The sequence below is a fragment of the Planococcus citri genome, chromosome 4 (assembly GCF_950023065.1).
Source record: "Planococcus citri chromosome 4, ihPlaCitr1.1, whole genome shotgun sequence".
Taxonomy (NCBI): Eukaryota; Metazoa; Arthropoda; class Insecta; order Hemiptera; family Pseudococcidae; genus Planococcus; species Planococcus citri.
Window position 1 is genome coordinate 67,197,985 of NC_088680.1, and position 12,970 is coordinate 67,210,954.

The 12,970-nt window shown below is 34.1% G+C and overlaps 2 protein-coding genes across 2 annotated transcripts; both read right to left on the bottom strand.

The window, feature by feature from the left end:
• Positions 1–2,090: 2,090 nt before the first annotated feature.
• Positions 2,091–7,806, bottom strand: LOC135845235 (uncharacterized). Its single transcript, XM_065363699.1, has 9 exons — positions 7,630–7,806; positions 7,315–7,508; positions 6,966–7,220; positions 6,718–6,858; positions 6,044–6,626; positions 3,710–3,906; positions 3,355–3,606; positions 3,097–3,237; positions 2,091–3,023 (listed from the first exon to the last, which is right to left on the bottom strand). The coding sequence occupies exons 1-9, from the start codon at positions 7,696–7,698 to the stop codon at positions 2,435–2,437; spliced, it is 2,421 nt and encodes an 806-aa protein (XP_065219771.1). The 5' UTR covers positions 7,699–7,806; the 3' UTR covers positions 2,091–2,434.
• A 3,371-nt stretch (positions 7,807–11,177) lies between these two features.
• Positions 11,178–12,473, bottom strand: LOC135842306 (alpha-1-antitrypsin-like). Its single transcript, XM_065359698.1, has 2 exons — positions 12,295–12,473; positions 11,178–12,161 (listed from the first exon to the last, which is right to left on the bottom strand). The coding sequence occupies exons 1-2, from the start codon at positions 12,361–12,363 to the stop codon at positions 11,673–11,675; spliced, it is 558 nt and encodes a 185-aa protein (XP_065215770.1). The 5' UTR covers positions 12,364–12,473; the 3' UTR covers positions 11,178–11,672.
• Between the last annotated feature and the right edge of the window lie 497 nt (positions 12,474–12,970).

Here is a 12,970-nt window from a genome sequence, read left to right on the forward strand (position 1 = left end):
ATACATATATATTTTTTTTTTTTGAAAAAATGAACCAATATGAGTAATTTCTTCAATTCAACTCCCACAGTCCCACACATCAAGAGTTACTAGCTTTGGACTATTCTGGAGCCTCCAGCAATATTTCAGTTTCTCCAGAAAATTTCAAAATCAGACTGGAAGGGCCAAAAGTGAACTTTAAGACTTGTAACTTTGGTCGCTGCTTAATGGGTACCTTCTCGACCTTTTTTGGTGGTTACTGCAAAATTTTATTCCATGTACTACTTCAATAGTGAACTTTTGACCAATTTTGGCCAAAAATTACCAAAATTTCACAACATTCCAAAAATTTTCAAAAATTCTTGTTTTTTTAAAAACCAAATCTGTAGGTCAAGTTGAGCAAATTTTCAATTGATTTGAGGTCGTTTCTATGGTACCTATGATCCGAAATGAAGAATATTTTTTGACCATTTTTGGGTCAATCAAAATATGTATACATAATATATGTATGATACGAAAGAATGCAACAATTGAATCTGAGTAGAATAGGTACCTATTTGAAAAAGTGTGAAATTATTTCCCACGTTGATTTTTGAATCTGAGAAGAGTATTTTGAACGATTTTTGCATTTTTCATATTTGAAGAGAAATTTTTATAGCAGTGATTTTTTTTCACAGAACATTGAGGCTTGAAAATGTCGAAGAAGCTACCATCAAAGTTATCAAGACGCTGAAGTTTATTTTCGGTCTGTTCTGGATGATTTAAAATTCCTGGAAAAAATTGAAAACCTGCTGGAGGCTTCAGAACGATTTCAAATTGGTATAGTTTTCATGTTGAGAGGGGTTGAAATGTAGATATCACAACAGCACAAAAAATTTCGAACTGAATAAAGAGGAATTCAAATGGAGCCTTAAGTGCACGAACAGCAAAACTTTTAGATGTTAATATTCATTTTTTGATTTTTGGAGAGTTTTTGAAAATTCAAGCTTGACCTCCTCTTATGAAAATACAATTAAATTTGATCAAATTGATATAAAAGGCTGGAAATTTTTTTATCCTATTTTTGACCTCCCGAGTTGATCGCATTGGTGATGGTTTCGAACCATTCCGGAGACTCCAGCAGATTTTCGGATCATCCAGTTTTCGAAAAAACACTGTTAATAGGGTGAAAATGAAATTCAGTTCTTCTGAACTCGAATTAACCATCTTAGCAATCTTTTAAATCGACCTATTCACATGATGTTAATTTTTGTTTGTGCCAGTTCAAAACCAAAAATTTTTCCATTCAGCGACGAAGTATTTTTGAAAAACATGAAAAGTTCATCTTTCGACACTGCGTTGACGAAAAAAGCTGTTTGGTTAGTATTCCAATTTTTGACCTTTTGCTTCAATAATTGCTGATGGTTTTGAAACCAGTCTGGAGCCTCAATGTAAATTTTTAGATTCTCTAGTTTTTCGAAAAAAAATGCTGTAAGCAGAGTAAAAATCAAATTCCGTTCCTTCTTATACTTAAATTTGAATTCACCATCTCGGTGATCTTTTTGATCGATTTGGACGCATATTTTTAAAATTTCTGCGTCTGTTCAAATCCACAATTTTTTTCAGCGATTTATTCTCGAAAAAAGGAAAAAATGCGTTGTCTATGTTCAATTTTTTTCACTGCTGGAGGATTAGAAAATCTGCTGTAGGCTTCAGAATAGTTTGATACCATCACCAATCGACTCGAGAGGTTGAAAATAGCCAGAATGCTTTACAAAACAAATTTCAGCCTTTCATATCCATTTCATAAAATTTTGATGTATTTTTTTCGTAAGAATGGAGCCAAATTTGCATTCTTGAAAATAGGTACCAAAAGTCGAGAAATATGTAAATTTCAGCACCAGAAATTTTTTCTGGTGTATTTTCGGGTCCTTCGGTCGTTCTTCAATTCCTTTCTGTTCGGTTCAAAAATGTTTATATCGGCTGAGATCCTGGAATCTAGGTAATGACACACCTTACAGGCACTTTTTGAGAACTAACCTCCCCCCCTCCCCCCACATTATTTACATTTTTTATCGTTTCGCTCATATTGGATAATTATAATAATCGAATCACCGAAAAAATTAATTCAATTATCTGCTAGGCACGTGTATTTTAATTCTCAGAAGATAAAACTTAAATATTACTTTGGTATAATAAAGCATCAGTAAAAAAATAAATGCACAATTGCACAGCAATAATATAAGGTAATAAGCGTAATAAAATAATTATGGAAGGGGTGAGTAGGTGATATTTGGAATAGGGCACAAAAACAATGAAGTTATAATAAAAAAAAAAAGTCAACAGAGTTTTTGAAAAAATTTGAAAAGCTCATTCATGTAGTGAAAATTCACTATTCACTTCATTTCGGTAACCAAATGTCTTCTTTAAATGGGTAACTGATTTTTTTTGCCCTACTTTACTCTCTAATCACTTCCTATACCTCCTGCGGATTATGAACCGTACCCAAAAATAATACAGTATTAGTTTTTCGATGATAAATGTAAAAAATAAATGGTCGATTAACATGAAATGGTATTGGTGTGTCAGGATCAATACAGCAGCGCATCGTGATCTCAAATACAGTCGCTGCAGTCGCCTCGGTTCCATCTTCATCAACTTCGATTTCTGCTGCATGAGTAACCCTGGAAATATTCACCGGGATTCCAGTTACCATATTGGTCAATTGACACTCATCGGTGAAAGCTTTTTCCAAACCAAGTTGGACGAGATAGTCGTTTATATTCGATTTCCAACTGAATTTCATACGAGGTAATTTTAAATCAATATTTGTGGATGTCGATTGGTCGGCGATCAGTTGTAAATCTTCGACTCGTAAAGATGAAACGATATCGTTTATTGTTTTTTCAGGTTTCGGGAGGATTACGATCATAGATACGTCGTTGCCTTTGTAATCCAATGAAACTGCTTCGAGATGTAAATTAGGCAAATCGATGTATGGTACTTCTTTTTCAAACTGCATCATTTTGACGAGCACTTTTTCTGATCCGGTGTCGAAGTTTTCTCTGAAAAATAATAGAGATTAGCAAGGCAAGAATGTGACGTTACTCTTCCTTGAGGTGAGTTACTTTTGCTTACTCGCTGGTTGCATTTTTTTTGAATTGGTTGTTCCAAGTCGCTTTGAAATAGACGCAAGATGCGAGAACGATACGCGTGGCAGTATCCACTGGTTTTTCGAGTAATCGGGGTATTCTTTGTTGGGTACGTTTCGAGATGAATCTGTTAGAAAAAATAGTTACGTTGGTGTGTACAGTGAATCTCTGAATTTCTGAATTGATCATGGAAAAATTCAACTACATATGCATTAAATTACGTGTTTACATGAACTCAACTTACTCGTTTATGGTATCAGTAGCTTTAGCCGAATTATTACAAAAATCCACATTGGAAATTTCACTTTTGTAGAATGATCGAGCTTGAGTCACGTACGATTGAATTAGGCTGACGTTTTCGTGTACGAATACTCCATTTGTTACATTAATAATGGCTTTAAGGTTTCTTTCACCTTCCTCTTCTTCCGTATAAACGAGAATATCCGATGTGTTTTCTATGGCTTCTAGTACTTTACTGAGAATTTTGTGTACTTCTCTGAAAGTATATAGAGGGATTTTATATGTATGGTGTGTAGGATTAGGCCTACGGATTTAAATTTAATGGATGTGATGAATTTTCTTCTCGAATATTCCCTTACTCGTCTTTTTTTCCTCGTGCTGGAAGTCCCATCAGCTTAGCTATTTCTTCAAAAGTGTCACCATCAGCTCCTAAGAGCACCAAGGCCAAAGCCGAGTAAATGTTAATCGGTGAAAATACGACATTTTTTCCAACGCTCTGATTGTAAAGTAACTTTGCCATGGATAAAGCGAATTCTGAAGCTCCTGGTGCTATAGACTATGGAAAAAAATAAATTAATAGGGTTTGGCAAATTGCAGTTAATTTGGGTGGAGATTTTTGTAGAGTCTGAATAAGCGTGGGTTAATTGTGGGAATTTTATTTTATTTATTAGCCTGATATTATCAGGTTATAACTTTTACCTGTTTGAAAGCTTCTATCATTTGGTCTTCAGAATGCTGTATGTCGCCTTCGCTTAAGGTGGTCATTTTGAATGTCTTCGTTTAATTAAATTAAATAATTTTTTTCAGTGTATAAATTTTGCCTTGAGTAAGTAATGATCAGTTGTTTACACTGATAAGAGGAACAGCTGGTTATCAATTCGGCAACGAAACGCCGCCTACGATTGCACGAGGATCGAATCACTTCGTGAGAAATCGCCTGTTTCCGGTGATTTTTTGTGTACTTTCGTTATTTTCAAAATTTCAAAATCAATTTTGGAGGTGAAAAAAAGTACATGAAACATTTTTCAAAAATTGCCAAAAATTCTCGTTTTTGCCCAAATGATTCAAAAACGTCTCCCTTTGATACAAGCCTCATTTTTTCCCACCAATTGGGTACCTTAGAGATCAGCTTTTTGCTAAAATTTGTCAAGTCTTGCTTTTTGCTCAAAATTGTAGAAATAGGTATTCACTTTTTTACCAAAAATTCCCAAAAAAAGCCTTACTTTCTTGCTAAAAATTTCCAAAAAGTTTCGTTTGTACCAATTACCAAAATTGGATAACATTTTTTTGCTTTTTTGCAATTAGGTAATTCTTTAAAAATCTCATTTCTTTCCAAAATCAGTCAATCGTTCCTTTAGTTTACCAAAAATTGCCAAAAATCCCTGATTTTCTCTAAAATTGTCAAAATCTAGCTTATTGTCAATAATAATGCTAGAAGTTCTCATTTTTTCCCAAAAATTTTGCTTTTTGCTAAAATTGTCAAATTTAAACCAAAAATAACCGAAACTTTTCACTTTTTTATTCAAAAATTTACCCATACCTAAATCTCATTTCTTTGCTGAAAATTATGGCGAATAAATTTCACGTTCTAGTCAAAAATTTCTAAACTGCAACTCATTTTTAATTTTAAAAAAATCTCACTTTGTCGCCTGAAATTGGCAAAAAGTTTTGCCTTTTGCTAAAATAGTAAGTTTTGCTTTTCGTCTAAAATGGCTCAAAATTTTCACTTTTCTACTGAAAAAAGTCAAATAGTCTTAATTTTTCACCAAGATGTTGCTAAATAATCAAAAAGTACTACTTTTTGCTAAACTTGTTGAAGTTGTTCAAATTTTTTTTCGTTATTTTTTTTTCTGCATTAAAATGTTTTTTTGGTTACCTACTGAAAATAATTTTTTTTTGAATACTCATTTTTCCAAATTGCAAAAATCTCAATTCGACGAAAATGGTTTAAGAAAAAAATAAAAATTGAAATACGTAGATATGAAATCATTGAAAAAATTATTTCTGATAAGGCCAAAAAAATGGTTTGTTTTTCTCGAGAAGTATTGATTTTCAGCTGACTCAACTATTCAAAGTCATTCGTAGGTATATTTCTTCCCTAAACTCTCAATGAATTATAATTTTTGATTTGATGAGTGAGAAATTGATTCAACTATCACCTATTTGAAAAGCATAATAATTATATATTTTAATTTTATAAAAACAATACATCTCACTTGGTAACGAAGCGTTAGTAGTAAAAAATAAATGCACAATAATTGCACAGCAATAGATATAAGGTAATATCATAGGTAAGTAAGCGTAATAATTATGAAAAAGGGTGGTGGGGGTTACTAGTACTTTGAGGAGGGGTCCAAAACATTAAAATTATAATAGAAAAATGACAGAATGGAAATTTTGGAAAACAAGCTCTAATCCTGTACCAGCTTTTAAAAAAATCACCACATTGGACGGAATATTAATTTTTTTCCCCACCAGGTGGAATCCGGACTCTGTGGTCCATCTGCAGCAATGACGACCTGGACTGGGGGGGGGGGGGGGTGAGGAATGAAATATTTTGTATAAATAGTAAAAATTCAATTCTTTGGTCTTTATCCTAACCGAAGAGAACATTTCTTATCGATGTCGTCAATGTTTACTTAATTTAACCAAAAGACCCACGAGCTTTAATTCCCTCCAGTTACTTCTTACACCTGCTGAGGATTGTGAACTGCCCCAAAAAATAATATAGATTTCGTATTCCGGTGATGAATATAAAAAAGAAACGGTCGATTGACGTGAAATTGTTTCCTCGGTTTAGGCATGCTGAGCGAGCAATAACAAACCGCCTGGACCACGGTGGCAGCACTCGCCTCGGTTCCATTTTCATCCACTTCAATTTCAGCTGCATGGGTAACTTTGGAAATTTTCATCGGGACTGATACCATTTTAGTTAGTTGAGATTGGTCGCTGAAAACTTGTTTTAGACCGAGTTGAGTGAGGTAGTCTTCTATGTCTGATGTCCATTTGAATTTCATACGAGGCAATTTAAGGTCAACGTTGGCGGATGTAGATTGATCAGTGATTAGTTGTAAATCTTCGACACGTAGAGATGAAATTATATCGTTTAATGTTTTTTCAGGTTTGGGGAGAAGCACGATCATGGATACGTCGTAGCCTTTGTAATATAAAGAGACTGCTTCGAGGTGAAGCTGGGGCAAATCGACGTATAGGATGTCTTCGGTGAAATGCATCATTTTTACGAGCACATTTCCGGATCCGGTGTTGAAGTTCTCGCTGAAATGAATTCGAAAATAGAAATGAAGATTTGTCATCGAGTTATCTTACGTATCAGTTAAGGTGAGTGACTTTTTAAGTATTTTCTTACTCTTTAGTTGAACTTTCGGTGAATTGTTCGCTCCAAGTCGCTTTGAAATATACGCAAGATGCCAGAACAATGCGCGTGGCACTATCTAGGGGTTCTTCAAATAATCGTGGTATTCTTTTTTGGGTGCTTTCCGAAATAAATCTGCGATGTGAAAAGAACGATACGTATAAACGGATCGGATTGTAAAAGGTCAATTTTCATTTTTTTTTGAGAGTTCTGTTAGGTGAATTATGTGTTGAATTACTCACTCGTTTATGATTTCGGTAGCTTTGACCGAATTTTCACGAAAATTCACATTTGAAATTCCGCTTTTGTACAATAATTGAGCCTGAGTCACATACGATTGAACGAGGCTGATATTCTCTTGTACGAATACTCCGTTGGTTATTTTAATAATGGCTTTAACGTTTTTTTCACCTTCTTCCGTGTAAATGGAAAAATCCGTCGTGTTTTCTATGGCTTCCAGTACTTTACCGAGAATTTTGTGGACTTGATGTGTTTCTCTGAAAGTAACGAGAAATTTTAAATGTGTGATGTTTAGGAATATAAATGTAAATTTAATGGATCTGACGATTTTGTTCTTGAATATTCACTTACTCGTTATTTTTTCCTCGTTGAAGACCCATCAAGGCAATTATTTCATCTAACGTTCCACCATCAGCTCCTAAAAGCACCAAGGCCAAAGCTGAGTAAATGTTGATCGGTGAAAATATCACATTTTTACCACTGCTCTCTTTGTAGAGTAACTTTGCCATAGCTAAAGCGAATTCCGACGCTCCAGGTGCAATAGACTAGAGGAAAAAATCAGATAAACAGGGTTAGCAGTGTCTAGAGGGTCTAGAATAATATTGTGGGAGTGTTATTTAATTTATTAGCCTAATGGTACCTCTACCTTATCATTTCATTCTGTACCTGTTTGAAAGTCTCTATGATTTGGTCATCATCATTTTGCTGAACATTGCCTTCGTTTAAGGTCGTCATTCTGAAGTTTCTTCGTTTAATCGAATTAAAATAAATTCATCGGCATTTAAAGTTTAAAGGGTGATGAATTGTTTATACTTTGATAATGTGAATTGTTATCATTATTTTGGTGACAGAGCGCCACCTATCGGCTATTGGAATATGTTAGGCTCCAAGATCGGCTCATTTCGGAAAAAGTCGTTTTTTAAAAATTGAAATACCTATTCGCGCGCTTTTGCGGTTCAGACTTCAGTGTTAAGCGTTGCTGTTTTTGGGTAAAAAATTTAAAAAATTCGACATTTTTATTGAAAAAAAATTGAAATTTAAAATTCTGCTCCTAATTCATGCACGCGGCACGCACTCTTATCATAATAAAATCTATAAAATCACATTGGTTAAATCAAAATATTATACATTTTTTATTTTTTAAGTAGATAATAGGTAGGTACGTAAAATTCTATCCCACCTAATTCTAAACTTTATAAAAAAATATAACAAAAAAAAGACCTACAAAACATCCGAAAAAAATCAAGTTTTCAGGTAGCTTTTAGCTGCCAAATGATACTGCTGAGTTGACTTTTAGCTTTAGGCTGGCTATAGTGATTTTGTACACCTAGTGACTTCTGGTGAATCTTGGTGACTGATTCACCTGAAGTCACCAGGATCCACCAGAATCTTAAAATGTCATATTTCATACCCTGGAGACTTTTTGGTGACAGATTCACCAAGCAGTGCCCATTTTTGAGCGATTTTGTACACCTGGTGACTTCTAGTGAATCTTGATGACTTATTCACCAGAAGCCATCAGAATTCACCGGAACATTGAAAAGTCCTATTTCATACCCTGGTGACTTTTTGGTGAATGATTCACCAATATTTGAGCGATTTTGTACACCTGGTGACTTCTGGTGAATCTTGGTGACTGATTCACAAGAAGTCTCCAGGATTCACCAGAACCTTGAAAAGTCATATTTCATATCCTGGAGACTTTTTGGTGACAGATCCACCAAGCAGTGTCCATATTTGAGCGATTTTGTACAACCGGTGACTTCTGGTGAACCTTGGTGAATAATTCACCAGAAGTCACTAGGATTCACCAGAACATTGAAAAGTCCTATTTCATACCCTGGTGACTTTATGGCGAATGATTCACCAATATTTGAGTGATTTTGTACACCTGGTGACTTCTGGTGAATCTTGATGACTTATTCACCAGAAGTCACCAGAATTCACCGGAACCTTGAAAAGTCATTTTTCATACTTTGGAGACTTTTTGGTGACAGGTCCGTCAATATTTGAGCGATTTTCTACAACTGGTGACTTGTGGTGAATCTTGGTGACTGATTCACCAGAAGTCACCAGGATTCACCAGAACATTGAAAAGTCCTATTTCATACCCTGGTGACTTTTTGGTGAATAATTCACCAATATTTGAGCGATTTTGTACACCTGGTGACTTCTGGTGAACTATGGTGACTGATTCACCAGAAGTCGCCAGGATTCACCAGAACCTTGAAAAGTCATATTTCATATCCTGGAGACTTTTTGGTGACAGATCCACCAAGCAATGTCCATATTTGAGCAATTTTGTACAACTGGTGACTTCTGGTGAACCTTGGTGACTAATTCACCAGAAGTCACTAGGATTCACCAGAACATTGAAAAGGCCTATTTCACACCCTGGTGACTTTTTGGCGAATGATTCACCAATATTTGAGTGATTTTGTACACCTGGTGACTTCTGGTGAATCTTGATGACTTATTCACCTGAACCTTGAAAAGTCATTTTTCATACTTTGGAGACTTTTTGGTGACAGATCCGTCAATATTTGAGCGATTTTCCACAACTGGTGACTTCTGGTGAACCTTGGTGACTAATTCACCAGAAGTCACCAGGATTCACCAGAACATTGAAAAGTCCTATTTCATACCCTGGTGACTTTTTGGTGAATGATTCACCAATATTTGAGTGATATTGTACACCTGGGGACTTCTGGTAAATCTTGGTGACTGATTCACCAGAAGTCACCAGGATTCACCAGAACCTTGAAAAGTCATATTTCATATCCTGGAGACTTTTTGGTGATTGATTCACCAATATTTGAGCGATTTTGTACACCTCGTGACTTCTGGTGAATCTTGGTGACTGATTCACCAGAACCTTGAAAAGTCATATTTCATATCCTGGAGACTTTTTGGTGATTGATTCACCAACATTTGAGCGATTTTGTACAACTGGTGACTTCTGGTGAGTCTGGGTGACTAATTCACCAGATGTCACCAGGATTCACTGGGATCTTGAAAAGTCATATTTCATACTTTGGAATCTTTTTGGTGACAAATCCACCAATATTTGAGCGATTTTCTACAAATGTTCTGCTTTTCACTAATATGTTGTTAAAAACTAGGCTTTTTCTCAAAAAATGCTAGAAATTCTCATTTTTTTTCAATAAAGTTGTGCTTTTGCCGAAATGTAAGTTGAATTTTCACCAGAATTTTCACTTTTTTTAAAACGAAAAATGACCAATAAATCTCACTTTTTCGCTAAAATTTTCGAATAAGTTTCACGTTTTTGCCAAATGTTGTCAAAAAGTTCTGCTTTTTACTAATATGTATATTGTATTGTTAAAAACATGAATTTTTGTCAAAAATGCTAGAAATTCTCATTTTTTTCAAAAAAGGTTATGCTTTCGCTATAAAATTGTTAACTTTTAACCAATAATAATAACCAACATTTTTCACTCTTTTACAAAAAATTACAAATGAATCATTTTTTTTCTGAAAATTGCTAATAAGTTTCAAGTTTTTGCCAAAAATAATTGCTTAATGTCATGCCTATTGTTGAAATTGTCAACGACTCACTTTCTGCCAAAAATCAGAAAACTTTTACTTTATCGCCTAAAATTGGCAAAGAGTTTAGCCTTAAGTTGAAATAATTGTCAGTTTTGCTTTTTGTCGAAAATAGCTCAAAATTCTTACTTTTCTGCTGAAAATGATCAAAAAGTTTCAATTTTTCTCCAAAAAGTTGCTAAATAATTATAAGATACTGTTTTGTCAAAGACGACACGTGTCACTTTTTTTCTAATAATTTCCTAAAAGTCCTGCTTTTTGCTAAACTTGTTGAAGTCGATTAAATTTTTTTGTGCATTTTTTTCTTCATTAAAGTGTTTTTGTAACTTTTATGGTTATTAAAGTTAATTTATATTTTATTTATTCATTTTTTTTTATTTTTTTTTTGGAAAAAATTGAGTATGAGTACTCAATTTGACGAGAATGGATGAAGAAAAAAATGAAAGAATTCAAAGTGATTGAAATTAAACTTGGTGATATTCTTGAATAAATTATTTTTAGCAAGGCTAAAAAAAATGGTTAATTTTTTTCGATAAATATTGGGTTTTAGCTGTACCAACTATTCAAGGTACTCGAACATTTATTCCTCATCTAAACTAACATTGAATTATAATTTGTAATCGAATGAGTAGAAAAATTTGATTCATCTATTTGATAGACGTACAATAACATATTTTATTTCTTTAAAAACAGTAAGTACATAGTAGTAACGAAACGTTAGTTTACAAACATAAATGCACAATAATTCCACAGCAATAATAAGGTAATATCATAAGCGTAATAATTGTAGAAAGGTACATATTTTGAAGAGGGATATAAAACATTAAAACTATAGTAAGTAGAAAAATAACCACATGAGAATAAACTTGTAAAAAAAGTTGTAATCGTGTATACGTTTTAAAAAAAAAATCATCAGATAGGACGGAATATTTTTGTTGTTGTTTTTTTTTTATGGAGTCTGCAATGACGACATGAAGTGGGGTAAGGAAGGGGGTGAGGAGTGGAATATTTAGTATCTAGTAATTTAATTATTTAGCCTAACCGAAGAGAGTATTTTTCATCAATGTCGTCAATTTTTACTCCATTCAACCAAATTCCCCGCCCCTCCGCCCATTTTCACCCTTCAATCACTTCCTAGTTCTTTTCTACCCCTGCTGAGGATTATGAACAGCTCCTAAAAATAATATAGATTTCGTGATTCGATGATGAATATAAAAAACAAACGGTCGATTGACGTGAAATTGTTTCCTCGGTTTAGGAATTCTGGGGCCGCAACCAAAAGCCATTCCGATCACGGTCACCGCAGTTGCCTTAGTTTCATTCTCATCGACTTCAATTTCTGCCGCGTGAGTAACTTTGGTAATTTTTATCGGGATTGGTCCTGTCATTTTACTTAGTTGAGATTGATCGGTGAAAACTTGTCTCAAGCCGAGTTGAGCGAGATAGTGGTTTATATCGGAGATCCATTTGAATTTCATACGAGGTAATTTTAAATCAACGTTCGCTGATGGGGTTTGATCGGCGATCAGGTGTAAATCTTCGATGGGTGAAAATATCAAATTTTTAACGCCGCTTGGGTTGTAAAGTAACTTTGCCATGGCTAAAGCAAATTGTGATGCTCCAGGTGCCAAATACTAAGAAAAAGAAAACCAGATTAATAGGGTTAGGGACATTAAAGTTGATTTTGGTAGCAGTGTCTAGAGAATCTATACGTATTGTGAAAGTGTTATTTCATAATGGTAGGTATTTTAGTTTATATCCGTATACCTGTTTAAAGAGCTCTATCATTTGGTAATCTTCATTATGCTGAACATGGCCTACGTTTGAGGTAATCATTTTGAAATTTTTTTCGTTCAATCGAATTACATTCAATTCATCGGCATTTAAAGTTTAAGTTTAATTAAACGGTGACGAATTGTTTACGTTGATAAGGTGAACATTTGTTATCATTATTTTGGCGACAGAGCGCCACCTGTTGGCTATTGGTATATCTATGCTCCATGATCGGCTAATTTCGGGAAAAATCGTTTTTTTTTAAAATTGAAATATTCGCGCGCTTTCGCGGTTTAGTGTTGGAGGTAGGTTGGTACTTGGTATTCAATCTCTGACTGTATCGAATCGCAAATGTGAGGTGACGAGTTGAAAAATTTATGGTTTCAAATAGAAAATCTCAATTCTCAAATTTGAAAAAAAATTTGCAAAATCACCTATTTTTGGAGACTTTTTAAAATTTTTTCTCCGGGGTCATTCCGTGTAAAATCTGCCTAGTTTTGTGTTCAAAAACTTCGATTTTTTTTCAATTTGGAATTTTCTTTTGTAGACCCTTTATATTAGGAAACGTTCAAACGAGCATTAAAACGGCTGAAAGATACAAAAAATTGATAGAATTCCTGTAAAACTTGTTTAAAATGCATGAAAATGTGTTGAAAAATTGTATTATGTA